At 54.2% G+C, this 27,125-nt stretch overlaps 2 protein-coding genes across 2 annotated transcripts in view; both read right to left on the minus strand.

Moving 5' to 3' along the window:
* CFAP299 (cilia and flagella associated protein 299) overlaps positions 1 to 4,914 on the minus strand; it is a 218,381-nt gene extending 213,467 nt beyond the window's left edge. The window contains exons 1-2 of the mRNA XM_075089906.1: positions 4,762 to 4,914; positions 3,084 to 3,190 (exon numbers count right to left, since the gene is read on the minus strand). Of these exons, the coding sequence (XP_074946007.1) occupies positions 3,084 to 3,190; positions 4,762 to 4,854 (200 nt within the window). The 5' untranslated portion in view covers positions 4,855 to 4,914. The remainder of the gene's footprint in view (positions 1 to 3,083; positions 3,191 to 4,761) is intronic.
* Positions 4,915 to 8,860: 3,946 nt separating this feature from the next.
* On the minus strand, positions 8,861 to 18,318 carry FGF5 (fibroblast growth factor 5). The gene is made up of 3 exons (XM_075092416.1): positions 18,036 to 18,318; positions 15,303 to 15,406; positions 8,861 to 10,699 (listed from the first exon to the last, which is right to left on the minus strand). Exons 1-3 carry the CDS (start codon positions 18,316 to 18,318, stop codon positions 10,355 to 10,357), a joined length of 732 nt encoding a protein of 243 aa, XP_074948517.1. The 3' UTR covers positions 8,861 to 10,354.
* Between the last annotated feature and the right edge of the window lie 8,807 nt (positions 18,319 to 27,125).

A 27,125-nucleotide genomic window follows, 5' to 3' on the forward strand; every position in this document is an offset into this window, starting at 1 on the left:
CTCCGAAGCTAATTTTTCAAATATTAGTCAAGATAAGCCTTCCCACACGTGAAGACAACTTAGTTCTTGAGCAAACCCTGACCATTACATTTAAGCAACAACTGAAAGAAGAGAGAAGCATCCTAAGAATGTCCACCTTGTTTGCATTCACTTTTACTACTGCTCTACCTCATCTACTGACTTCTGTCTTGCTGATTTGTTGCTACTCCAAACGAATGACGCTTGGAAGTATTCTGTTGCAGCTAAGAGGACATCTCCTGCTAACTGATCTTCACATAAGGCTTAACATTTCCAATAAATTACAGGTTTCCATGATTGTTCTGCAATACAGCTGCAGCAGTAGAAGGTGTGGCACAAAAACGTTGCCAACTAACACAGCCTGCGTAAATTAAGTGTTTCTGACCACCGACAGGTGAACCTTAAAAGTAAAATGGGAATTATGGAAGCCTACAGCGAACACAGCAGCTACGCATAATATGCAGTGGCACACCATGGAGCCAAAAAGCAGCAGAGGCAATATGTATTTTGGCTGTTGACTTATTTTAGTACTTTTTAGCACCTGTAGCTTGAAGCCATTGTTGTGCAATGCCAGTGGTGTACACAGTTCCTTAGGGCCCAGTGAGTTTACATCAGTACGGTACACAGGAGGCACTCCGGCTGTGGGAGCCCATCGCTATGAGTACCAGCCACTTGCATATATTTCCAAAACCATTAAACACAAGTTTGTTTCCGAGAGAGAACACAAGAAGTCACTTACCAGCTAACTCCTCTGTGTTTTGATCCAAATAATCCCTCACCATATGCATCTCCCACGTTTTACCTTAAAAGACTCACATTGTTTTTCTTTGATGGAGGAAATGATAGTGGATGGGAAATAGCCCTGTCAACCCTTTTGTAAGGGACAGGAGAGCCCTGGCAGTAGGTGGGGGTGGAGGGGAGCATCAAAGCAGAAAGAGACACCTGCCTAAAGGGTTTGTTCTCGTATGCAAAAACCATTGGGCAGTCTGAATTTCTGAGACCTGTGCCGCCAAGTCCAACTCCAGGAAATTTGTTTCTGCTCACAAGCAAGCCAGAAATATATTTTTGCAAGCAGATGCTTCAGAACCCCTGACAACACCAACTCCTGACACAGACTTCTGGATAATCTGCTCAACCAAACATGGTTAAAATAAGTCACTTAACACTGTGAGTCATTCCTGACATCTCTACCTACAATCTAATGAGGAACTAACCAAAGAATAACTGAACAAAAATGGACAGTAGGACAGAACATGCACTCAGGACATCAAGGAAGAGACACCACTGCACTGAGAGCTCTGGCTTTAGCTCATTTTCACTCATCTCTGCACACGGGACCACCCGAAGAGTAATTGAAAATGATCAGTGGTTTAGAAACATACTTTACGAGAACATTACAAGACCAACTGGTCAGCCATTTGAGTTCAGTTCCTTCTCTCCTGATGACACCAGCACTGCCGCCATCAGCTTTATCTGGCTGCAGAGTACACCTGGGCATGAGTCACAGAAAGTTAGAAGTCTAAACGTGTATGAAAAAAATCAATCCTTTTTGTCTTTATTCAAATAATTATGACTTTGGTTTTGCAAAATTAATTTCTCCATATAGTGACATGAACAGTTAATTCTTTTAATTTAAAGAAAAGTCACCTTATGCCTGGAATGAAAGTTTGATACAGGATCATACACCAAGTATGGCAATAGCTTAACTACACAGCACACGTGTTCTCGGCCCACATGTAGTATGACAGGCATTCGATACATGCTTTGAAATTATCCAATGACAATTTCACTATAGCACGGAAAGGGAAACGCACCACAAGAGAGTAAGACTGCTCAGTGGCTCTTCTAATCACCAAGCATGCTGACAAAATAAGTATTGTAATAATGGCGTTTAGCTTCTTGCAGTAAAGCAGCAAAAAAAAAAGTTAACTATTTACAGGGGTTGTTCATTTATTTTTCTCAAGAGGCAAAGAAAGGAAGAAAACAGAGAAGTTAACATCAAAACATTTTAAGATTTGTAGGCCAGTTTAACAGAGCGGAGAAGGTGCAAAAATAAGAAGGTAGGGGGAACCAGCCACAAGGTACGATATAAAGCTGGATTGCAAAGCACTGAGTTCTCAGTGCAATATGAGTTTTTATGGCAAGTCCATGCCATAGCTATACATGCGCTGTAACAAGAGTGAGACAGCAAAAGTCAAAACCCTAAAAAAAAAAAAAACCAAACAACATATACACTGCTTGAACTTGTCAGGGACTTGCACAGAGTGAATCGGCTTTTCCTGCAAAGGCGTTTGGAAACAGAAGTAAAATGGTCCACTAATGAAGGAGCAGATAGATTATAACAGTATCCAAAGAGCCCCTCAACCAGTCTGAGCTATTTAAATCTCTTCCCAAGCACTAGCTCGCTTAGACCTTTGCATGATTTGCTCCAGCTACCCTATGTGAGGGGAGCACTCCCACAGCAATCCCAGTCCCTAACCCAGGGGAAAAAAACACTTGCAAAGAACCAAGACAAGCTTAGCTGCTGCTGTTGGCAGGAAAAGAACTCTAGACTACATTACTCAGTAAAGTCGCTCCTCGAAGCCTAACAACTAACCAACAAAGGAAAAATATTTTCCCTTCTCATACACTGCCCCTTTCCATGAGTGTGTTACCCGTCTTGTAACCATCAGCCCCAGAAGTCTGGAGTGTTAGAAAATACGCGTTTCTTGGCTACAGCTTTGAAAGGATGATCCAGGTATTGAAGTACATTATTTTGTAGCCAAGTAGCAGCGTTTAGGTGTCTCAAGCACATCTTCCCCCTAAGAAACATCGTTGCCTCAGTTCTCTTACGCCGGCATTTGAGCCTAGGGAAAGGGTGACAAGAAGGAAGAGCACGCACACCCCGAATCCACGAAGCCGCCCCGCCAGCCAGAACGCAGCTTTCAGGGGCCGGTAGCTGGTGTTACAACAACTACAACCGGAGGAAACGGGCGGAAGCTGCCAGGCCGCCGTGCAGGCGCCGTCCCCGTTCCCGAAGGCAGCGGGTGCCGGGCGCGGAGTGTCTCGGGCAGGCAGACACTTACTTCGGGGGGGGCGCCGCCGCCGCCCGGGCCTCGAACTCCTCTCGCCGCAGCACGTCTCCGGAGCCGCAGAAGCCCAGCTCCACCAGCTGCCGCCCCACCGCCTCGCTCTGCGGGAACGGAAGGGAAAGGGCGCCGGTTACCGCCGGCACACCGGGAACGTGCCCCCCCGCCACCGGCTGAGGACACCACCTGGAGGCGCCGGTTCGCCCCCGCGGCTGCCCCGGCCCGGCCGCGCTCCGGCAGCCCGCCGCCGGGGCAACCCACACCCCCCCCTCCTCGCCCCGCCGCCGGGGCAGCGCCCCACCACCCCTCCCCCGCGCCGCCGGCCGCGGCGGCACCTCCGGTGCTCAGCGACCAGAGGCGCCCCAGGAAGGGAACCTGCGCACCGCACCGCTCGGCAGCCGGGGGCTGCAGGCTCCGACGGGCTCTGCCCTGACCTGGCCCAACACGGACGCCCGAGCGCGGCCGCGGTGGAGAAGCTCCCAGCACCGCCCCGGAGGTGGTCTCGGGGGGCTCGGTGGTACCGGGGCCCCTGCCGTCCCCACGACAGCCTAGGCTGCCGTTTCAGCCCTGCAGTTCCTTGCCCACCTGCCTCTACCTGCGCCACAGCTACGCCCGGGGAAAGGACGTCTGGTCCTCTTTTTATGCCTCCCGCTGGGACCAGTTCCCGAGTTCAGACTTAACATCCCCGCAGGAGAGTCGCGCTGCCGAACAGAGTACTGGGGCAGGAAGCAGCGGAGCTGGGGATGAGATATTTCCTCCAGCTGAAGCCGGGACACCTGATAAGCCCTGGCAGGCAAAGCACCCCAGGCCGTACCCCTGCCGCTTCCACCCGAGCCAGGCAGCTCGGCCAGCTCTTCCCCGGCTGCATAACTCAGTCTCTTAAAGCCAAACGGGGAGAAGTAGCTGCTTTCTGAGAGCAATCTCGTAAGCAATCCCACCTGCCTTCTAATCGTGACACAGAACACCTTTTGCAACCTTCCTCAAAGTGTTTTCCTCCAAGCAATGGGCGCGATCATTTTTAGAGATTAACGTTTCAGCAGTCAGCACCCTTCGAGTATCTGTGATACGACATTTTCGACCAGGCGCATCCCTTGGAATGATTCAGCCTAAAAATTGTGCTTCGTAAGCCCTGGACAAGATAACCTTGCCAGTTTTGGTTAAGAAGCGGGCCAGCACTAGCTTGAAGCTGCCTTTGCACATCAAAGCCAGCCCCACTGTCTTCATCTCACCCCACACCCCCAGACAGACGGACAGCGAACGCTACAAAACAAACAGCAGCTCAGACGAAAGGCTTCCTGGCCCAGACCCGCACTCGGAAGCTTGCGGGCGAGCAGCCCCATCTTTCGGCTAGCCCCGCGGCCGACCACGACCCAAACACGTCACGCATGGCCCGGCCCGGCCCCGCTGCTGACTGACCTCTGCCTGGCCTGCCCGTCCGCGACACGCGCGACACCTCCTCGGGCGGGGAAAGCTTGCGCGGGGAGAGCGGCCGCTCCGTCCCCGGCGGACGCGGGCTTGGCTGACGACAGCCCGCGGACACCCGCAGCCGCGCGGAGCTCCCCGCGGGAGCGGCTCAGGCCTCTCCCGGCGCACGGCCCGGAGGCCCTCAGCGGGGGCTTTCCAGCTGAGGGGGCTTCCTGGGGCGCAGCGGGCCGGTGTCCCGCCCCCCACTGACCTCCAGGTACCGCAGGTCCCGCGCCGTCACCTGGCACTCCAGGTACTCCTCGTAAGTGCGGGTCGGCAGCGGCGGGAGGCCCCCCGCCGCCATCCCGCCCTCCGCTGTGGTAACGGCGGGGCGGTGGCGCGAGCGACGGCCCAACGGCTGCGGCGGCACGTGCCGCCCCGTCCCGCCCAATCAGGGCACGCGCCGCGGCCCCCACGAGCACCCGCCGAGCGAGGGCGGCGCGCCGCAGCCCCGTACTCCCCGGCGCGGGCAGGGACGCTGCCCGCTTCTTTGCTCCGCGGGGCGTGGGTTGCTCTCGGGGTTGTTTCGGGGGGCGCTCATCAGGGCGGCGCAGTCGGGGCACCTGCTGCTGGGCGTGAGGGGGAGCGCCTGCCGCAGCCCCTGCTGCGCCGGGCCGCAGGGGACAGGGCCCCAGCCACCGCGACTGCAAAAGCAACCCCAGGGGGGAAAACAACTTACCCTGCACCCCCGTTTTACCGCCGACCCGTTAACACGAACGCCCGCAGCCTCTGCTGGAAACCGCCACAGGCCCAGCACGCTGCACCCCACACACTGATTTTTTAAGACGTGATTGCCCAGTTTTTGGCCGTCCTACTTGGGAGAAGTGGAAATGAAAGCGTAACGGGGGCTCTGTGGGAAGGCAGGGGACAGCACGGCGCATCTGGAGCCAACGCCCCGGCAGCTCCTGTGCCCACGTCAATGGGCTGTGCCGAAGGGTCCTGCACTGCAACATGCTGCAGTGCGGGAGTGTAGGACCTAAGCAAATATCTCTGGAGATTTGGAAAATGATACGCCTCTGCAGGGATGTCTGTAGGGGTTAAAAACAAGATGCAATCGGGAGAAGGAGAATGTGGGCAGGTTTTTTAATTTCTGATTTTTAACAAATACACCCAAACCCAAGGAGCTGGGCCACAGCTGGCAGCTCAGTGTGCTCTGCCAGGCTCCATGTGGCCCCTTTCTCAGCTCCACATGGACCTGGACCTCCTTTGAAGGCAGCAGTTGTTTGGTAAGGAGTTCAGGAATCCCCTTTGTTTCGTCTCCAGCTTCCTCACCCAGCACCACATGGTAGAAGGGAAAGAAAAAAACCCACAAATCATAAAATGAAACCCTATGCCAGCCCCCAACGTCCCAAACGGCGTAGGGTTTAAGCCAATGTTTCCCCCATATGGCGGTAAGTTCAGAGTGGAGTTGCTCCCGTGCAGGGGAACACACCGACAGTGCAGGCCATGGTGGCCACCGGCCCGGCCTGCAGGGGCAAAGCTCGCGGCAAAGCGAGACGGCTGGGGTGGAACGCCAGCTCTGCAGAGCAAAAAGGAAGTCAGGAGCTCCCAGGAGACTTCACGTTTGTTCCAACGCTTGCTAACGTTGTGCTTTGAGCTGAGCTTCCAGAGGCGCTGTGTCTCTCCCCATGCAGTACTGCGCCTAATCAACATCTGACACTTTTTATATCTGCAAAGCCTGCAGGAAAAGATGACTCAGAAAGCAAATGGGAGGGAAAGAAAGGGCGAATTGAAGTTATCGGTCCGCATTGTGCAATCGTGCCATTTTTAGCCTTGCTGACAAAGAGCTTGGAGGCATCGTGCTGGTGTCCTAAGATGGTTAGCTGCACTTATCCATGCTACCTTCTATACATCCTGGCTCCCTGATGTCACACACTGCCAGGCTTGTACCAGCCCTGCTTCATGATTGAAATTGCCCGAGAGCCCGCTGGTCCCTCATGAAAGGCCAGCCTGCCGGCTCATGCACAACCCTCCTCCCTGCTTGCTTCCAGCAGCCAGACCTCCCCATGGTCCCCAAAAGCAGAACCCCTTCCCCGGCATGCCCCGCTGCCCTCAGCAGCCACCCCAAAAAGATGCGTAGGAAAGCCCCCTTGCCCTTGGTTTCCCCGGAAGTTTTTTCTTCTGTGTGCAATAAGATTTAAAGGCAACATGAAGAGCTTTTATCCAAAAAAAAGTACAAAAATCTCTATAAAAGTCCAACAATTACTGCTGTTGCTGTTGAAGCCAAGACAATACATCCACTGGGATGAAACAGAAGCAGCTGGCAGGATAGTTCGTGTCACAGTTGGAGCTGCAAAGCAGGAGCCGGAGCCTTTCTTCTTTTCCTGGACTGTCACTGCCATTTTCCCTCCCTCAAGTCACCATACTGAGCTTATTCTTGCTCCCATTGATTCCGCAGGAGCGGGACTGCCACCACCATGGGAGACCAAGTGCTGCCAATGAGCAGGGAAGAGGAAGAGAAGTGTTTTGGTCTCGTGTCTTTTCTCCCAGTAAATCCCCACCGGCTGAAGGGCAGAGGAGGCTCCCCCTTGCCTTTGGAGCAGGACCACGGGAGGCTCTGGGCTTCTGCTGCATGTTTTGGGCTTCTCATCCCGCTCGGGCAGCAACATGACCTCCTCTGTGCTTGAGGAAGCACTAGCCAGAAAGGTTCAGTCAACAATGCAATCAACAGCTGTAAATAAAAGCAAGCCAACAGCAAAACCACTTTTGAAATGCAAGAAATGTATCACGCTGAAAAAGTTACCTTTATGCCTTAAAAGTCTCTCAGACCATTTTTAAATTTAAACAGGGATATTTACCCATTTTTTAAACACCTTCAGTCTCCTCTTGATAAGCAAACCTGTTAATTCCCTTCCAGAAGAGTGGCAGGAAAGGAAGGTTTGTCAGTCCACGCCACTTAGGTTAACTTGCATTACGCTCTCTGCTGAGGCCTTAGCGGGCTGCTGTCTGCTGTGGCACAGACCTCTTCACTGCAATAGGGTGACTGCATCTTAATAATCACTCTCATATTAAATCACCAGCCTCCCCCTGCAGCTTCCCACACCTGCTAGCACCCCTTAGCTGCATGCTGTGGGGCTGCTCCTGCTTCCTGATGAAACCCCAAGTAAAACATCAGGGCTTCAGCAACAGCGGGTGACATGCAGCGCAGCACCCCCATGCCCCTTGGGAAATGGGGTGCGAGGGAGAAAAGCACCTGCACCCCCTTAGCTCGCCCAAATCCTCACCCACCCCGGGCAGGAGAGCACAGGTTTCACCAGCCCCCAGAGGGAGGAGACAACCGGGCAGCTTCCTCAGCCAAATTTTACCTGACAGCTCTGAAATGCGATAAATGCTCCTTTTCTCCTCGGTGGGAGCAGTGGTTCACCCAAACCAACAAGCACAGGGTGACGGTGGTGCTCATCCCATGTGAGCACGGGGGCTGCGGGAGGGCTGGCTCAAGGGGGAACCCGACCGCTGGCAGCACCCCTCCTTCCTTGGGTGGGTCCCAAGGGTGACGTGCTCGAACTGTGGCCACCCGCACTCCCGTCCCTCCCGGCAACCGCAACAGAGCAAGCTGCGCTTCCTGGTAGTTGCTATGGCAAAGACTGGATGCTGCCATCGCAGCTCAGTTTGGCATCAGTTTTTGCCCACAAACACACAGATCAAAATTTTTTTTTGTCATACAGGCTAGTTACTGATGAGAATTTTCCTTAAATTAGAATTAAAAAAATACCTTTTCCCTCTGAAGGAAAGCAGTGGCAGCAAGGGACCAGCACATCCACTCCTTTCCTACCTGCCGGGGGAGCTCCAGGCACCCACCCCAGGTTGAGGCTGGGGATGGCACCCTTGTCCTACGGGGCTCCTGCAAATGTTTTCATTCACTTAGTTCATTTATGTGGCCCCATGCTTCACTGAGCATTAATTACAGCTAATTGTGCCTGGCTGCTGAACAACAGATAGGCAGCATTATGTGAATTCTGTAAATTCACAGTGAGGCTGTTTCGCTGGAAATGGCTGGGGTGCGCAACGTACCTGTGTTTGGCTTGCGCTCCCCTGCTGCGACTCAGGCCCAAACAACTGCCCCAGAGGAGCCATCAGGAGGATTGTCTCGGCACACAGTATGCGGGGCACGGTATACAAAGGAAGCACGTGCACCGATTCTGCTCCACTCCACCCTGTCGTCGATACCACACTGGCCCAACCCTCCGAGAAAAGCATGTGTAGTGGCTAACTTTGCAACGGTCATTTTTTTTTTCTTTCAGGGGAAGAAAAGAAAAAAAACACACAGACAGCAGACAGGCAAGAGATTACATAACCAGGTTATAAAATGAAGCACAACTATATTTTATTCCGGCATCCCCATCCATCCCCGCACGTGGAACGCACGCCCTTCTGCAAAAGCATTTCCTGCCACGCGGAGCGGATGCATCTGGCCAGGGCCTGCCCAGAAGCATGACGGGCGAAGAACCACGACTTTAACAGAAATAGCCATTTGTACCGCAATCAGATTTGGAGAAAAGGGTCGGCGGTGCCGCCTGCCCTCATTATTGCTGCTCGAAACTAGCAGGGCTGAGCTTGGGAGGGGTTTTGCTAACACGAGCCCACCTGGGCTCCTTTTAAGGCTTAACTGGTGAGGTTCAATGCTACCATTTTTCTGTACGTACGCAACATAGCTAAATGCCAATTAAGACTCCATACACACAATTACTCCACAGATAACACCACAATGGAGAAACAGCTCAACAGCCAGGGTCATTGGGCAACCTGGGCAGGAAAGAACCACTTCCAAAGGTACGGGTAGCTGTAACGGCATTTATTGCCACGTTGCCATGCTTGCTATAAAATAAAACCCTTTCCCCTCCCTCTGGAAGTGTTGTGTGAATGATAAAATAAATCAGCAGCGCAAACTGTTGGAAGAAACCGATAGGCACCCAGGGGCCAAAGGCATCCCTGTCCTGGGGGAGCAGGGGTGCAGAGGGGCTCCCCCTGGCCACCCCACAGGGAGTGGTCTCAGCGTGGGTCCCTCCCCGTGCAAGCAGGAATGCCACGGGGCCGGGGCAGAGGTATTTTAAACAACACAGACATTGAAGACATACTTAGATGGGCAGGAGGAGACTCGCTCCTCCAGCTGTCCAGAGAAGAACGGGAGAGACCACCAGGAACAGGGCTGCAAACAGCCACCCTCCCCAAGCCAGCAACCCTTAAAAAATACATATATATATTTACATTATTGCCAACAAAGAGTTTTAAGACCCCCTTGCACCACAGGTAAGGTGAATGAATTTGTTTGGCGCGGTCTCGTTGTTCAAAAGTAGAAGGGAGGAGCTAGTTTTTAAGAGATGGTGAAAGGGCAGACCTGGATACACGGTGTCTGAGGTACAGTTGGAGGAAAAAAGTGCAGCAAAAAGGAATTAAAAAAACAAAAAATAAAAGGAAAAAAACCAACATAATAGATTGGCTCTGAACATATCTCTTGTATGAAAATGATTGTCAAAAGAGTCACTAGTGAAAATAAGGTAAGAAAATACGTTCGCCATAGAAGTACCTTTCCACTTCTTTCAACAACAGAAAATTAACCCGAGGTCCATCAAGTGTTTCCTGCTCACCACAGGAATACTCTTTGGAAAGTCCAAGTTATGTCGCTCCAGCGCATGCCACCAAAGATGCTGTCCGGATTGTTGGGTGAAGACCCCAAGCCCAACACAGCTCCCCGGAGCCTCCCCACATCCGTCCAGGGAAGGGGGACACAGGTCTCCTGTGGCGTCACCCCCAAAAGCTGTCCAGGCGCCCGGTCTCTCCTGCCCCGGCATCCCCACCATGCCGTGCTACCCGAAGCGAAACTTCAGCCGGTACTTGACAGGGCCAGGGTTTTTCCGAGGTGGGGATGGGGCAACCTTTGGTTTTGGTGGTGGCGGGGGCTTCTTTTCGGGGAGGGTGACAGTGAAGGCGAGCTCGGGGGCCTGCGGCTGGCGGAAGCGGGGAAGGAAGTGCGTGGAGACGTGCTGGGGCCGGGCGCGGGGGCTGCAGCCCCGCTTGGCTTTGCCCCGCTTGTTGAGCGCCACGTACCACTGGCGGCCCGAGCGTGGGCTGCGGTGGATGGCCGAGGCGTAGGTGTTGTAGCTGTTCTCCTGGAAGCGCTCCCGAAACTGGCAGTCTGCCGTGAACCGGGCCTGCGGGGACAAAGCCAGGGGCACCGTTAGCAAAGGGCTGGTTTTACCCATTCCCCTGCCCCATGACACTTACTGAGTTTTTAAGCATCCCAAAACCAGGTCCAAAGAGGCAAGCAGCAATACAGGGCACCTGGGAAACCCACTCTGAGGCCACTGGACACCCAGAAATTTGGAAAACCCCAGCACAGATACTTTCAGTAGCTGCTTGCCACCCAGTTTTGGACTTTCTTGGAAAAAATGGGCTTGATCTGCCCCAGCAGCACCTTTCCTTCCCTCCCGCCCCAGCCCTCCTCCTGCCCTTCCTGCTGACAGGAGAGAGGACATGGCTCCCTAACCCCCGTTGCTGCAGCCTGCCTGAGGACCCTGGGGTTGAGCCCCCACTTCATCTCCGTTCCCACCCTCACACCCCTCGCGTGGACAGTGAATCACCACTTAATAATATGGAAAGGCAATTTGCATGCAGATTTTCATTGCTTCACTGAACATGGCTTTGGTTGTATCGGATCTTTTTTTGTCTTCTTCCTATTAAATGAATTCAGGGTGTTTTGTCCCTTGATAACCTGAAGAAATTAGTTGCAGCCCAAGAGCATCGCCTTTTATAAACAGGGTGGCCACACTGGCTCCCAGACAGCCAAGAGGAAAGGCTTCACATTGCCCAAGAGGTCAGGCTCAGGATGAATGCTCCCCATAACAGCTCCTTCTTGTCAAGGAGGGGGAGGAAAACAAAAGCACGCAGAAATACAAAAATAGAGCCGTAACAACCCAGCTATGCCCCAGGGCTGTGGGTACATCTAGCTGCAGCCTCCAGCCACCCTTCTGAAATCCTTTGCCATGCTTTAATCTGACCACAGGCACGGTACCTGGTGCCCTGATAGCTTGTCCAGTGGTGTGTGGGGCACCGCAGCCTGACTGCAAAATGGCACTTCAAAACTACTGACGTGAAAGGGGTGTGGAGCTTTTTAGCTTCAAAACCCCCAGCAGTGGAGAACAAGACAAAACCCCCAAGCAGTGTTTCATAACCACGCAGAAGGCCCAGCTAGCTGGGATTATTTTTAAACTCCTAATTTAACCAGAGGAGTTGAGCCCTATAATATAAGTGACAGAGTCGCCAACCTGCAATGCATTTTTTCTGTCATACCACTTTGAATTAAGTCTCCTCTTGCTCTTTGCTTGAAAGAAACATCACCTTGATGACTCATTTTTGCTCTCCATCTTCCATACATCCTCAATGCTGCATTACCCATGCACGAGTGTTCATCTTCCCAAGGTAAGGCTTGGGCACTCTGAAGCCTGGACAAGGACAGCGGTGCTCGGGCAAGGCACACCCACATCAGCCTTTGCACAGGGAGGTTTTAGGATTGACCGAGGCGCCGATGCATGCCTGAAAGGGTGCTGAACACAGAGGAGACCCTGCCGGGACCCTGAAACATGCCTTGCCTTTCCCCATGGCATTCGGGCATTTGGCAAGAGCAGACTTTTTTGGAGTAGGAGATGAAGTGGGTTGCCCTGCCCCAGGCATCAAAGCTGGCCATGGCTGAGGATCCGATATTGAAATTGGCTCCAGTGGGTGTTGCAAGCGCTGCTGTGAATAGAGCAGATGCTTGTGCCCCAGCTCACACATACCCCCATACAGACAGGTCAGCGTGCTGCTGCTTTGCTCATAGCTAAGCCAAACCCAAGGGAATGGCAGGCAGATGTGCCAGGGGAGGGTTAGGCTGGGCATTAGGAGAAGGTCCTTCCCCCAGAGGGTGGTGGAGCCCTGGCACAGGCTCCCCAGGGAGGCATCACGGCACCATCCTGGCGATGTTCCAGAAGCACTTGGACAAGGCCCTCAGAGACACGGTGTGAATTTTGGGCTGTCTTGTGCAGGGACGGGAGCTGGGCTCGATGGTCCTTGTGGGTCCCTTCCAACTCACAACATTCTATGGTTCTATGAAATCAGCATTTCCAATCTGGCCCAGCATTTCTGGGGCAATACCACTTCGCAAAGGGAGATGGCAGTAAGAGGGCCGCTCAGCTGCCGTCTGGAGCATCACAGGAAAAGTTCCTGCTTAAAGTGGGTTTAGGGGAACTGCTCCCTTAACGTCAGAGTAGCATCCTCTCCAAAGTGGGGTTTGGGGAAGTGTGGGGGGCCCCCAGCCCTCGACAGGGCGGGATGCCTTGGGCTGCTTCCCACAGTGGTGTGGGGAAGGAGAAGACCCGCAGCCAGCGCGCACAGAAGGAAGCCTTCAGCCCCAGATGGGAAACCGCCCCGGGAAGCACATCAGCTGCTGCTGCGCCATCACTCTGACAGGCTTCCCCACGTCCCAGCCTCTCAGCTCTGCAACCACACCGTTTCAGCTGGGGAAAAGGCATTTTTCCCAGCATAGGACGGGCGGCACACATTCATGGCGTGCCGGCTGGCCATCAGATTTGCTCTGCAGCAGCTCCAAAGACAATCATGAATAACAATCCTAAAGTCAATTAAATTTCAAAATCCAGCATAACAGAGATTTGCCCCAGTAAGGACCGCAGCTTTTGGTCAGCTTTGAACAACTCCTGAGAAAGGAAAATTACCTGAGCCCTCTGCAGGCAAGTCTCTCCTCTGGGGTTCGTGATGGCCCCTGTCGAGACTGACACCAAACCCCCTCCTGCCCGTTCCATGCTAAAAATGTACAAAGAGGGGACTGAGAATTTAACGACAAGGAAAAAGCCATCTGTGCGCGCAACTGATAATTGCCAGGATTACTGTCATTTTCTGAAACCGGTGCCTCTACAAATGAACTGCTTGGTAATTTAATTAAGTTGCCATCACAAAAAAAAAAAAAAAAAAAAAAAGGAAGGAGGGCTGCTGTAAAGCACCGAGCTGGGATAAAGCTGGGCCCTGAGAACCGGTTTTGAAGGAGCCTGAATCCCTACAGGAATGACTTTTATCTGCAGTTCAGCACAAAGTCACCGGCATGACTCCCATATCAAAGCGCTGCCCTGAGTGACGGGCGCAGGACGCGCTTTGTACTGCTCAAAATTCATTAGGCCATGAAATAACTTTATCCTGCCAAGGCAGGAAAGAACAACAGATGCCGGGTTTACATTATTGGCATTATTTAGCCCAGCAATCTTTAGACATTTGGGTCAAGTTTCTACAAATTCGCGGCTTTCATCCGAGTGGGGCATCGTGTGTCCTCACCCCCCGCTCTGACCCGCCTAATTGACATCCTCTCCGGCAGTGCCCTTTGTGTGCCGACAATTAACCATACACCAAAGAGGTTTGATTTAATTTCTGCCTGCGCCAGGGCATAAATCAAGGCTTCAACTCAAATAAGAGGCCCATTGTACACTGCGAGGGAGGAGAAGCTCTGGAGGGTCCGGGGATCACGGTTCGCCTGCTTCCCTCTCCTCTCCATGCTTTACCTTTCCACTGCTCTCCTCCTGCTCTGCCCGTTTCCTGCACCACCTCCTTCCCTCATATTTTCCTCCACATAGCCATTCCCCCTTTCCCCTAGATGCTGTTTCGGCCCTTACTCTCCTAAGATAATCAACCATGTGCTCACCCTTTAAGCATCATTAGGTTCCAGGAGCAACACTCCAGTAAGACTCAAGGGAGAGAGAGGCTAGTTCATAAATCTCACTTGAAGGCAGTCTGTGGGCTTGGGCAGCATAAGCACATCAGTAACACCCACTTTGTGACCGTGAGGTTTGGCTCATAACTGCGGGGCAGGCCATTGGCTTTTCCCTCTTCCAGGAAATCAGCCCTGAACAGACTCCCTGGGAACAAGCTTGGGTGACAGGTCATCCAAGATGCTGCCTTAAAAATGCCCTCTCTGGGTGTTGCATTTATACACACCCTTAAAAGATGACAGCCTTCCCGTGACCACAGTAGTTAGTTTTGTTTGTTTAAATGATCTGTAGAACTAGCAGGAAAAAATTAGGAAGAAGCACCTTGAAGTTGAAAAAAAATAGGTTAAATCAACTTATACGATTTGTGTAATGCAAAAAACCTGGAAAAAGCACACTTAGACCTGTAGAAAGCCCAACCTTCAGGAAAACAGCCTGCAGAAACAAGAGTTACTGGGATTTTTTCCACTCTAGCTGCAATGCTCCTGCACGGGCTCGACCTCACCTGCCCGAAACCCTGCATGCAGCTGCATGCTCTCACCGAAGTACATCTCTCCCCCACGGGCGAACCCAGCCAAGCCTCCGAGGCTGCAGCCCCTTCCCTATGCGTGCACAGGCGCAGGCGGGCTCCCGGCACCACGCGTGCCGCTCTCCAGGAGACATTTGGCTAAAACCGTCTGCGCGATCTGCTGCACAAGTTGCTAAAAATAAACCGGCAATGCTCAAAGAACAAGTCCTTTTGATGCAAATACCCAACTGCAAAAAAAAAAACAAAAGGACTTTTCTTGGCTAAAAGCGTTAAGTAGGGATATAGGCTTCAGCGTTTTTGGCTCCACCTGTCCACTATCAGTCTGTGCAGTGCCAATGGCACTCAACGCGGAGCCCTTCCGGCAGCCAAAGGGGCTCGGCACGCTGGGGCCCTGCCCGGGAGCATCGCTGCTGCGTGCACATGAAGGTGTCACAAGGCCTTTAATAAACAATACACACTGATAAGCGGGGGTTTACTTACACTTGCATGGAGTTTTCCTTTTTTTGACATCGCTAAAAATTTGTTGCTGAAAACTCCTCGTATTCCTACAATCCCCTGAGACACAGCAAATATTTCCAAAATACCTAGGATGACAGAAATCCCAAAATAAATCACAGTTCTTTTCACATCGTGTGACAAAGAGAGAAAGAAGAAAAAAGAAGAAAAAAAAATCAGTCTCATAGGTTTGCATTTCCACTCCACACAGCAACCCTGCTCCTCGGCTGCCTGGATCCCTGCAGCGCTCCTGCTCGTCCCTCCACCCTGCTGAGAGACCTGCATTGAATCCGGGATGGCTATGGGGTGGTGGTTTTGCTTTTTGGTTTGTTTGTTTTAAAAAAAAAAGCTGCCTTTTAGAGGACAATTTCTGACTCACTCAGCTGCGACAGAGCAAGTTGACCCCTGGGGAATCCCTCTCAAGGGTGGGAAAAGCCCCTTGTATCTACAGCCAGCCTGTTGAGATCAGCCTCGCCCATCCTCCTCCCATACACACCGCACTCTGGAAATACAGGTGGCACACACACCAGTTGGGCCTAAAAGTTTCTTACAATAATAACAATAATAGTTTCTTAGGCCTCTCCTCACAGCAGGACTTGGGGAGCAGGGCGCTACACATCCCAGCCATGAGAAAACAAGCCGTTTCCCCCTCAAATTGATATTTTCTGAGCAGGAAGGGGCTCTGAACCCCAGCAGGGTGTGTGCGACCTGTAACTCATCTTACCAAAGAGCTTTGACCTCCAAGCATCGCTCAGGAACAGCACCAACACGTTTTGCTTTCCCACACAGCACAGTGTTCCCCTGGGCAGAGGAAGGGTGGCAGCAGGGGTCAGGCGCCCGACCGATGCCCCCGCCAGCTGGGGGGAGCTGGGGTAGGCAACACGTCCTCAACATGCCCTTCCCACCCTGAGAAAAAAACATTGCTGCCCCCAGCTGCAGCCCTGGACCGGCCCTGCTGGGACTTGGTGGCCGAGGTGGGGGTCTTGGTGGCCCCAGATCCCGTGAAGAGAGCCCATGAGAGCATCTCAACCAGCCCCAGCGAAGGGCCACGTGGATTAACATGCCAAGAGCAAACATGAAGCCACTGTTAAATCCCTGAGGCAGAGGGATCAGATCACCACTTCCCATGTTTATTTTAAGGAGGAAGCGCAACTCCCTGAGGCACCCGTGTCCTGGCACTGAGGGCCTGGGGAGCACCCTGGGGGGCTGCCCCTTCTCACCCTACATGCCCCAATGGTAGCGACTGTCAAGAGACATCGGGTTATGCAGCCCAACTGCAACAAGGCACGTACCCTCTGCAGCACACTCCCTGTCCTCGAGGGCACCCCAAAACCTGCTGGCCTTTGCGGGGCAGGGTGGGTGGCCGCGCTAGCTGGGAGACATACTTCTGGTTATTAGGGTGCCCAGGATTAAGGCCAGTTTCCCAGGGGCCAAAGCTGGGATTTCTCTGACAAAAGCAGACTACTTGCCCACAGGGGGCGGCTCCTCGGGGCAACACACTGGCTTGCCCCCTGCCCCACTGCCACCACGTGCCCCCGCTGGGGATGGCTCCACTCTGAAGTGCAAAGCTGGTGCCACTGTCACCTCTCCAGGGAGAGAGTCTCAGATTAAAGAGGAAGGACCTTCACATAATCCAAGTCCCTGTGAGATAGCTGTGGCATCAAAGGCTGCACACATCTCATGAGGAAGAGCCCCTCAGCTATGCCCCTGTGCGACAGGGTCTGCAAGGGCACGGCGCAGGCAGCCTCTCCAAACTCACACCTCCCAAAACAGCCCAGGCATGGATGCCCCATTTTCCTATCCACCCCCTTTGGAGCCCCTAATCCCCTCCTGGCCACGCACCTGCAGAACTCCTCAAAAACCCAGGTAGGGTTTCTGGCCTCCCAGCATGCCTGCCCATGGGCTGCTCTGCTTCGCAGGGCCACAGCACAGAGCAGGGCCCAAGTTATTTGGTCCGGGCCAGATGTGGCCATTGCTCCATGAGCACGCTGAACAGCTGCAGCCACTCGTGCTGCCAGGGTCATCTCAGACCCAAGCCCTCAGGCTCTTTAAGTGATTTTTCATCCCTGCCTGCCATTCCATTCCCTCTAACAGGATATCACGGCAACTCCAACCCAAAGGATAAGCCATGAGTTAGCACAGCTTTCTCTCAGGAGAACGTCAGCCTTAGTCCTATTTTTAAACTGAATGTATCCTATTGCTGTTCTGTAAGAATTAGAATGCAAAGGGAAGGATGGAAAAGTTGCACGGGGAAAGGACAGAAAAGGGGCATGAGGGAGAGGCCGGTGCAGCATCCTCCCCCCAGATACCACAGCAAGGTGCTGTGGTGGGAACACAAACCTCGCGCCTTCACATCCAGCCCCACGCTCCCGCTTCCTCAAGACGGGCAAACCCCATGGGGTAGCACTTCCCCAAGTGAGCAGGGCTGAGCTTGCTCCACTCCCCGGGGCAGCGTCCCACCGAGCCCGCTGGGCACAGCACCCCCAGCACCCCCCGGTCCCGGCAGACCCCAGATTCACCTTTCCCGAGGTCACCTGGGCTGCAGCTCGCCCCAGGTGAAGGCTGCAGGGAGCGAGGGACTCCACCACCGCAGCGCAGCCACCCCCAGGGTCCGGGGTGTCGCAGCCCCGGGGCCGCCCCGCGGGGATGCCCCGCTGCCCCTACGCTGGGGCACGACCAGACGCTGCCCGGCCCCCCCACGACCCCCCGGGCACTCACTGAGCGGGCTCGCGTCGTGGGCTCCGTCCACCCGGCCGTCGGGGTGCAGCTGGAGGTGGAAGCCGATGCCCACCCGGCAGTACAGCCGGCCCCGCCGCCGCCCCGGGCGGCTCCGCGGGAAGCGGCTCGGCCCCGCCGCCGCCGCAACGGAGGAGGAGGAGGAGGAGGAAGGCACGGGGGCGTTGCGGCCCGCCGGTCCAGGCTGCGCCCCGCCGGGCACCTGCTCCCGCCGGGCGCGGGCGGGCAGGGCGAGGAGGAGGAGGAGGAGAAAGAACGGGCTCATGCTGCCGGCGGGAGGGAGGGCGCCGCGCCGCATCCCGCTCCGCCGCGGAGCCCCGGCGGGGGGGACCGGGACGCCCCTCCCCACCGCCACCGGGATATTTATAAGCGGGCGGCGGCCCCGCACCTGTGCCCGGCCCCGGCAGCGCCGAGCACCCCCCGCACCGCACCGCCTGCGCCGCCCTCCGCAGCAGATGCTGGGGCTCGGGGGGCGCATAAATCTGGGGAATTAACTTGTCCGCCCCGCCGAGACGGAGGCGCTGGGGCTGCGCCTCGGGTTACCGCCGAGAAATACCTTGTCAGCGGCTTCACCCATGGCCGGGCAACGGGGCTCGGTGGGGCCGGCGGAACCCTCGGGAAGGGGAAGGGATTGGGTTGCAGCCCCCCAGGCCGGGGGTGCGGGGGGATGACAGCCGGCAGCTGCACAGCCAGCCCAGCCTCAGCCCCGGGCAAGGGGCATGGGAGCAAATTTAGGGCTGGAGGCAGCACCCCTAGCAAGAAAACCTCTTGGCCTCCTGCATGGGGTGGCCATGGCATGCTTGGCCCCAGAGGTCAGTCCCTGGAGCTCAGCAGGGGGTTGCCAGTGCCACCACCCCCACAAATCCCCTGACAGCATCTTGAGGTGTGCGGAAGCTCTGGCCCTTGTCTGTGCGCAATATCCACCACGGTTCCTGGGCAGGGGGATGGCTGTCCCACAGCCTCCCGCTGCCACACAGTAGCCCTGACACGTGCCTGCTGCCCCGCCAGCACCGGAGGTCGTATTTCTTCCCAATTACAAAGACAACTGCCACACAGCACCGTGGTGCAGAAGGATACCCTGCGGTGTCAGCCCATCCATCACCCCGGTACAGCAGCAAGCACATTCTGCACTTTCTTGGCTCCTGGGGCTGCTCAAGGCTCCCTACACATCTCCCAAAGCCACTGTGAAAACCTCACCTCTACAAAAAGCAGCATCAGCCAAACTCTCCCTGCCCAGCACACAGCCCAAATTCTGCACCTACATGCCCTTACTGCTCCTTGCTCACCTGTGTTTTCCCCCTAAACGCTACCAAGAAAACACTCTGCAGCCATCACCAGGGTCAGCTCTGGCCAGGGGGCTCAGCCGGGCTAGGCGCCCAGGGATCAGGTTCAGCAGGAAGGAGGCAGAGCGGGTGGCACGCAGGAGGGTGACCTTCGCCTCCAGAGGAAGCTGAAAGTCAGGGGCGCAGGGAGGGACACGCACTTAAGGGGCCATATCCAGCCTGACTGACACCTGGCACAGTCTGGTGTGAACAGAAATGATCTCACAACAACATTACTGCAATTTCAAACTCTTTATCAGCACATATATATATACACACACAGAAATATATGCACACACATTTATATATAAATGTCTATATATAGATAGCCCTATATACACATACCTGAAGGAGGGTCAGGGCACTCAAAAGCTTGTTTACTTCTTACAGCTGTAGTGGTTGGCCTGGTGAAATCTTCCACTTACCCACCTCATCTTGTTTATTTACTTAAATGCATGCACTGACTCTAAATCCAGATCCACAGGCAAGAGAAGGTCCTAAAGGGGTTATGAACCTTTTCTGTGATATTTGTAATGGACTATATATATAAGAACAGGCAAGGCACATATGGAGGCACAGCCACCTTGCTTGAGGAGGATTTCTCCTTTGCATCTTGCTTTAAAGGCTGCAGTTGCCAAAGGACCAGCCCCCGGGAAATCTCTGTTCTCCATCCAGGTTGAGGAAACCATAAACCATTTCTGCCACTGTAAATTAAGGTGAATGTAAAAACGTGTAAAGTCTTCATCATGAGGGTGACTGGGCACAGCAGCAGCCCAGGAGTGGGAAGGAGGCACGTGCAAGCCCAGGGGGAGATGCCTACCCAAAGCTGCCATGCCCAGAGGCTCGCCAGCAGCCCAGCCACCCAAATTTTCACCCTAGTATCCATCTCCATAGATTCCACCAGCTTTTCTGGTGCCGCCCTGGCTGCCAGTCATCCTCTTGCTCACACATGCTTCTGGACCAATTTCCCCCTCCCCCCAGTGAAGAAATCCCTGCAAACCCAAATGCCCATGATGTGAGGCTGTTGGAAAGGGTACCAGGAAGGTGACCGGGGCTGGGTGGGCTTGGCAAAGCTGTTCCTCTAGACCTGCTGCCAGTGCCAACCCCACTGTGACGCACGTCCATGACCCTTTCTGGGGGCACTGTGAGACAGCCAAGGCCTTCTGGGTCTCATCTGCTGCATGCCCTGCTGACAGATAGGACAAACACCCTGCCTGAGAGGTGGGGTCCTGCCTGAGATGGGGGCTCCTGCACATATGCAGAATGCCATCGTCATCCTCTGGGGACTCCCGTGCCCCCATCAGGCCCATAACCCAGCCAGCTACGCTTGCCGAGAAATTACTCACTCAAGATATTGACCTTATGGCACGTGGCATATTTTCATCCTCACGGTGAAACCCTAAGAAAGAAAACTCCCAAGCGGCCCTTTCAGCATAAATGATATTGCCCTGGTTGCTTTCATTTGAATCTATTCATTAAAACAACACACTGATTTCAAATAGTCCAAGTGCCGATGTAGCGTAACTCAGTAAAAGAAAAAAAGATGAGGCTTAAATCTAAATAAGTAGATGTAACAGTCAACTTCCTGGAATAATCCAGTGTAATTGCCTTTGGCAGCAGCAACCCTTACATACACACCAGCAGCTTCTGAAGTCTACTGCTGATGTTATGTTACTTAAATTATTCAAGGCTTGGTTACAGAGAAAACTTTTAGCAAACGGAGAGGGTAAGTTGGGTTTCAAGTGTAAGATTTCTTGTCTGAAGAGGAGAAGGACTCTCCTGAGCCTGTTTGATCTGCTGCATAACATAGGGCCATGCTTTGCACAGCAGGAATGCTCCCTCCTCCAAACATGAGCCCGGTGCTATTTAATTGCCCCTTAAAAATATGCTAAGTAAAATGTGACAAGGCATAAGACAAGCCAGCGAAGCTCTGTTCAGGGAGCTTGTGTGTGAAGCTGTAGCCCTGGCCGTATCTGAGCTGCTGCACACTCTGCCAGCCCTGTGTTTATAGGACCACCCCTGGTTCCCACGGGATGGACGTGTATGGGTATGACAGCCCCGAGCCAAGCCGTGCCAGGCTACAGCAGCACCCTACCAGACGGCCTCACAGGGAAAGCATGCCAGGCTTTCAACATCACTTGTTTTTACACTCATAGGAAGGTATATTGCACAGTATTAGCAGAGCAATAGCATGCTGGATTCAACCTCTCCAGAGACTGCTGAGCGGCACAGTGTTCCTGTGCTCGGGCAGGCACTGAATGCCCTGCAGCCAGCTGCTCCCTGGGGGAACACCCCACCCCCAGACCTTGCAGAAAAGCCTTTGCAATAAGGACATGTGGCCTGAAGAAGACTCACCTGCAGCATGATGGGGGGGGGGGGGGGGTGTCACTCTGTGAGGACAGCACTGCACATCCTTTGGGGAGGTGTCCCTGCTCCTGGGGGAAGATGTGAGCCGGAGCAGCTCCGTGCAGAGCTGAAAGCTGAATTTGTTACTAGGAGGACATGCATTAAGACAGTTTCATTTGACTAAGATCACCCAGGTGCTGTGGGAAACCCAGGTGTTCCTGGATGACACGCACTCCTTCCCCGTGGGCACAAAGGCCACTGTGGTCACTCAGAAGCTGCCTCACCACTGGAAAACACCCACCTGGCACACAGCTGGCCCTGAGAGGCTGTGGCTGCAGGCTGACCCAGGGCCACAAGATGCTTCACTTAAGAAGAGCCTGAGCACAGCTTCCCCTGCAGCACCTGGGCACAGCAGCAGATCCCCACGGACTATCTGCCACCCCCGCTGCATTTCTGCCGGCAAGGGCTGGCAGCATGCTTGCGGGACGATGACAAACAGCTGCTGCCCTAATGGATTAGTTTGGTCTATCAAGACAAAATGCAGCATAAACAGTGTGACTGGAAGATAGACCTTCCACTGCATGCAATATGTGGTCGGCACAGGCTGGTCCCCAGTGTGCCACAGCCTTCACACACTACCTTGAGCAGCTCAAGAGCTTACCCAGTCTTACCATCAACACAGAAAACACTGGCGCATCCCGAGGCACGTGCAGTCACCCCTGACACCAGTGGAGACCCCCTTAAAAGAAGGCAAACCCACAGCCCTCCCCGAAGCAATGCAGAGGGTTTTCTGACAGGCAGCTGGTATGGACAGGGGAACTGCGCTGGCAGCGCGGGTGTGTTTGCACGTCAGTGCATGTCCACACACAGCCAGCATCTCTGATGCACAGCAAGGCCTCCCAGAACCCTGCAGGCTGTCCCTGCCCAGGGCTGCAACTCATTCCCAGGGTAAACGAAGCTCTGAAGCCATCGCTACAGACAAGGGCTGTGCTGCGCTCCCAAATGGCTGTGCCCACGCTGCAGTGAGAGACCAGCCTCAGCCTGCCCACAGTGCCCCGATGCTGCTGCTGGCCACCCTCCTCCTGCCCATGGGACAGGGCAGAGAAAGCAACCTGTTCGTGCTTAAACCTTCATGGGCACAACACCCAGCTTTTGCACATGAAAATAGGTAAGGAAAAAAGGAAATATTGACAAGTGAAAAAGAACCTATCTCAAAAAAAAAAAATCTAAAACAAGCCTAATATTTGCCAGAGTTTTGTAGAACAGCATCATATTTGACAGAAAGTTCACCCATACATTTTGCAAAAAAGCAAAATACATTTGTTTTAAATTTTGGCTCCGAAGTAGAGAATAAATACTGTATAGTTTGTATTATTTTCAAAGCAAGTAAACTATTTTAGTATTTTCTTAGATGTCTACAGCTGAATACCTCATCTTTAAGAGTTGGGTATTACAATGAAATCCTAATAGCTGTTTTTTTTTAACAACTGGCCCAGTTACAGGTTAGCTAGCAATACACACCTTGCAAAGAGGAGCCCAGCCTAATCAGGAGCAGCTGCAGCAAATAGCGTTACCAACCCGGCAGCAGACTTCTATCCCTCCATCATGCCAGCAAGCAGCTTTGCATCTTCATGCTTAGCTGAGAGATTTTTGGGCAACTTCCGCAGGCTGTGATGCAGCGTGCAGGCACTGCACTGAGTACTCACTGTGAGCCCGGGGGATGATTGCGGGCAGCTGGGGTGGGGGTGGGGGGTGGGGCGCTGAATCCCACAAACGCCTCACTCTCACACCTTTGTCCAGGCAAAAAAAAACCTGGGTGAAAGCAGCCCTGTTCAGCCTGCGTCTGTGCAGCTGGGGAGTTCCGTTGCCTGTGTCTGACTGCACAGGTGCTAATCCACAGCTGAACCTGCTACCACATGGAGCCGGACGCAAAGCTCCCACTGGTTTCAGTGGGGGCAGGATCAGGCCCCAAGGCAGGCAGCTGCTCTTGGCTTCATCCTGGGGATTCACGAGCTGCAGGTCTGCTGCCCAGCTGCCTGGCCCACTGCTTGTTGTATTAAAAACAACAACAACAAAAAAAAACCCAAATGACAGTTTTGCCCATGCATATCACTAACATGCACTATAATAAATGCAGTTCAGATCTGCTTTCAAACAGTCATTACCGCGGGTGCAAGCCTGCCCACTGCGCCCCGGTAACAGCATTAATATCAGCATCTGTTGGAATTATTATTTGCGGTGAGGCCTGGCCACAGATGGAGCAGCCTTACCTTGAGCTCTGCGAGGATCAGTCAAGGGGCTCCCCTGGCAGCACTGGGGCTGGGACAGGCTGAGGCTGAAGGCTGCCCTTCTTCACTCCCAAGGCACCCCGCTCCTCTGCAGCATGTTGAAGATGCACCTCATGGGATGGGTTTCAGAGGCAGATGCAGCTGTGTGCTCCGGCATGTGCTTGCAGGGGCAGCTCTCTCCCAAAAAAATGCCCGAGTCGTGCCTCAGCACTGCCTTTCCTGGGCTGCGCGATGCTGGGAGAGGAGCCTGTGCTGGGGAAAGGCAGCTGGTGCTGCAGCCCGGCTAGCCTCTGCCCTGCCACAGGCAGCAGCGGCTACTCACACTCGCTGCCACACAGAGCTGCGGCACAGTGTCAGCCCACAGACAGAGAAAGACATTTACAGGAAAAAAAAAAAAAGCTTTCCTTCCTACTTCACCTACAGCAGTACTGTTAATTCACAAAAGAGCACTGCTTGGGCGGTGGCACTCACATCCATCCTGAAGAAAGCCAGCACAGCTCTTCAGAGTGAAGGACCTGCTATGGCCATGTCCTGAGCCCCAATAGCCCAAGGGAAACTCTCGTCATCCTCCTTCATAGGATACCCAACCGTACAGGACCAAGGGCCCTGCCTGCCCTTACTATGAGATGACCTGCTTGAGCACCTAGCATCAGTTGGGGTTTACTCATCCCTTCTGACCCTGGCCAAAAAGTTCTGGCCAAAGTCTGGGTAGATTTTGCCAAAATGAAGTCTAACATCTAAGAATAAATTTTCTGCCTGGAAGTCCTGTACGTTTTTGGTACTTACATAGAGGAACAGTGGGAGCTTTGCATACCAGTAACGGCAGAGGGTGCCTGCTGCACCATACGTGCTTTGCGAGGCAGTAATTTTAAGGGACTCACTCTGCAGGCAGGCACCCCTTACCCAGGCAGACCCCACAGGCAAAGCCCTGGTGCTTAGCACTGTGCCTACAGACAGGGTTGAAATGAAAGGGTGGAAGTCCAGGGCGCTGCAGGGCAGTGCCAGAGCAGGACAGGGCCCCAGCCCACTGCAGAAGCACACACAACCACTTGGCTGTGAGAGGCTAAAAAGTACTTGGACCGCATTTGAGACATGGTGTATGTGCCGAGGTGCCTGAGTCCCCACAGCTGTGAGCCAGCTCCTGCAGTACTCACCAACGAGCAAGACCTAGAGACCAAAGCAAATTAAGCAGCAGGTGGCCAGCAGCACCAGAACCCAAAAACCAAAGCAAGCACACAGAGTCACGGAAAGCATAATTTTTACTTCCTCTACCAGGAAGGTGCTGAGCCCTGAGCGCACTCCCAGGGCTGCTGGGAAAGCAGCGCTGCCCCGAGAGGAGCCCGGAGCACGGCGCACCCCCAAGCACAAACCCAGCGAGGCAGCCGAGCATCCCCCGCATTGCTCGGGCCGGCGGCGGCCCCGCTAGATGGCGGTGCCCGCCCGCCCCCGGCAGCCCCTGCCCGCCCACGGGCAAAGCACCCACCGCCGCACCACAGCCACCCAGGACACCCCACACACCCTCCTTAAACGACGAGCTGCGCCTGTGCTACTGCTTTTGAGGAAAACTCCTGGGGAGCAATTAGGGCCTCGCCCCCGCAATTAATCGCAGACAGGTGGAGCCACGCGTGCTCCTGACAGCAGTGAAGGGCAGTGAGGAGGTACCGTTTTAGCATGTTGAGTGGTTTGGGGGTTATTCGTACAGTCCCGGGGCCGGGAAGCTTTTGGCTTTCAAGGGCAAGTGCGCTGATGGAGAGAACAGCACCAGAGGGATGCTGGTGGGAAGTGATTCCAGAACAGCCTACGAGTGTGGGGGGAGAGTAGTCAGGATGGAAAATAGATTGTACGGGGCCAAAACCTTCCAGACGCTTAACACCAGTTTCATACCAGGGACCCACCTGTGCCTTTCTGAGGTATGGGAGGGCCAGTGCTGGTTATCAGTTTCAGCTCCTCTCAGGAACAGGCAAGAAGGCTCAAAGTATGCAGAGTTCTTAAGTGTGTCCTATTTGAAGCTCCAGGCAACTTCCCCCGGAGCTGTAAAAGCTTTGCAGCAGATCCGGGTACTTCATGGCAATCTCCAAAACCCTGCACTCCATTTGCACAAAGCTGTGGGGCTCCCAGGCTCCAGCTTGGGCTCCTGCCTTGCACACACCCTGCTTTTGGGTATTTTCCCTGCCGGCAACCCACCAAGTCGCACATAGCCTTGTCCATGCAATGCTCACAACAGTTACATCAGCCTGGGCATGGAAATGGGCTTTCAATATGTCACCAAGCTGCTGCGTCGGCTAGCGCTCTCCCTTGCACCCAGAAATACACGGGTCTGACACAAAATGCAGCTGCTGCAGGTGGTGCCTGTAGGGCTAGACTGTCCCATTCCGTCCCTGTGTCCCCCTGTGCCCAGAGAGCCTCCCCCCTTCCTGAGCCCTCCCCTGTGTCCATGGCTGTGGCCCCATCACCGGGGCAGACGGGACCCACCCCCACCCCCTACAAGCACTCCCTGCCCCAGGACAGCCGGGGCTGGGGGCTCCTCTGGGCCCTGTCACTCCAGGCCCTGTGCAACCCCCGGGGGCTCTGCTCACAGTCAGGGCCCGTGCTCCCCCCACGCTGCAAGGTGGGGACTACGTGAAGCCCTGGTGACGGCGGGGGGCAAGAAAGGCTCCTGGCAGGGGTGAAGTGGCATGAAGCAGAGGGGCTGAGGAAGAAAAGGAAAAGGAAAAGGGAAAAATAGACTGAGAAAAGAGAGGAAGAGACAAAAAAAGAAAGAAAAAAGAAAGCAAGAACTGAAAGGCAAAAAGAAAGACAAGGAAAGACAGAAAGGCAAAAAGAAAGAAATGAAACGAAACCAAAAACACAAAAAGGAAGGGAAGGACAGAAGGAAAGAAAGAGAGGGAAATAAAAGGTCAATAAAACGCAGGGCGAAAGCCGGAATGAACAGACGGAAGGACGGACGGAGGTAAGAGAGGCCGAAGGAAGGCGGAAGAGAAGGACAGCAGAGGGGAGCGGCAGGGGAGGTCTCTCCCTGTCCCCTTCCCCGCCCTGTCCCCTTCCCCGTCCCGGCCCGCAGCCGTGGGCCGCCCCGCTCCCCCCGTCCCCCCCGCCATCGATTAACGTCCAGGTGC

The sequence above is a fragment of the Phalacrocorax aristotelis genome, chromosome 4 (genome assembly GCF_949628215.1).
Source record: "Phalacrocorax aristotelis chromosome 4, bGulAri2.1, whole genome shotgun sequence".
Lineage (NCBI taxonomy): Eukaryota > Metazoa > Chordata > Aves > Suliformes > Phalacrocoracidae > Phalacrocorax > Phalacrocorax aristotelis.

Bases quoted from the DNA above. Each gene is read 5' to 3' on its own strand.
- FGF5 (XM_075092416.1), bottom strand. From the start codon at position 18,318: ATGAGCCCGTTCTTTCTCCTCCTCCTCCTCCTCGCCCTGCCCGCCCGC. The intron at 15,407-18,035 runs GTGAGTGCCCGG...CTGTCATCCTAG, and splicing joins CCACGACGCGAGCCCGCTCA to GTATTTTGGAAATATTTGCT. The intron at 10,700-15,302 runs GTAAGTAAACCC...TTGTCCCCGCAG, and splicing joins AAGGAAAACTCCATGCAAGT to GCCCGGTTCACGGCAGACTG.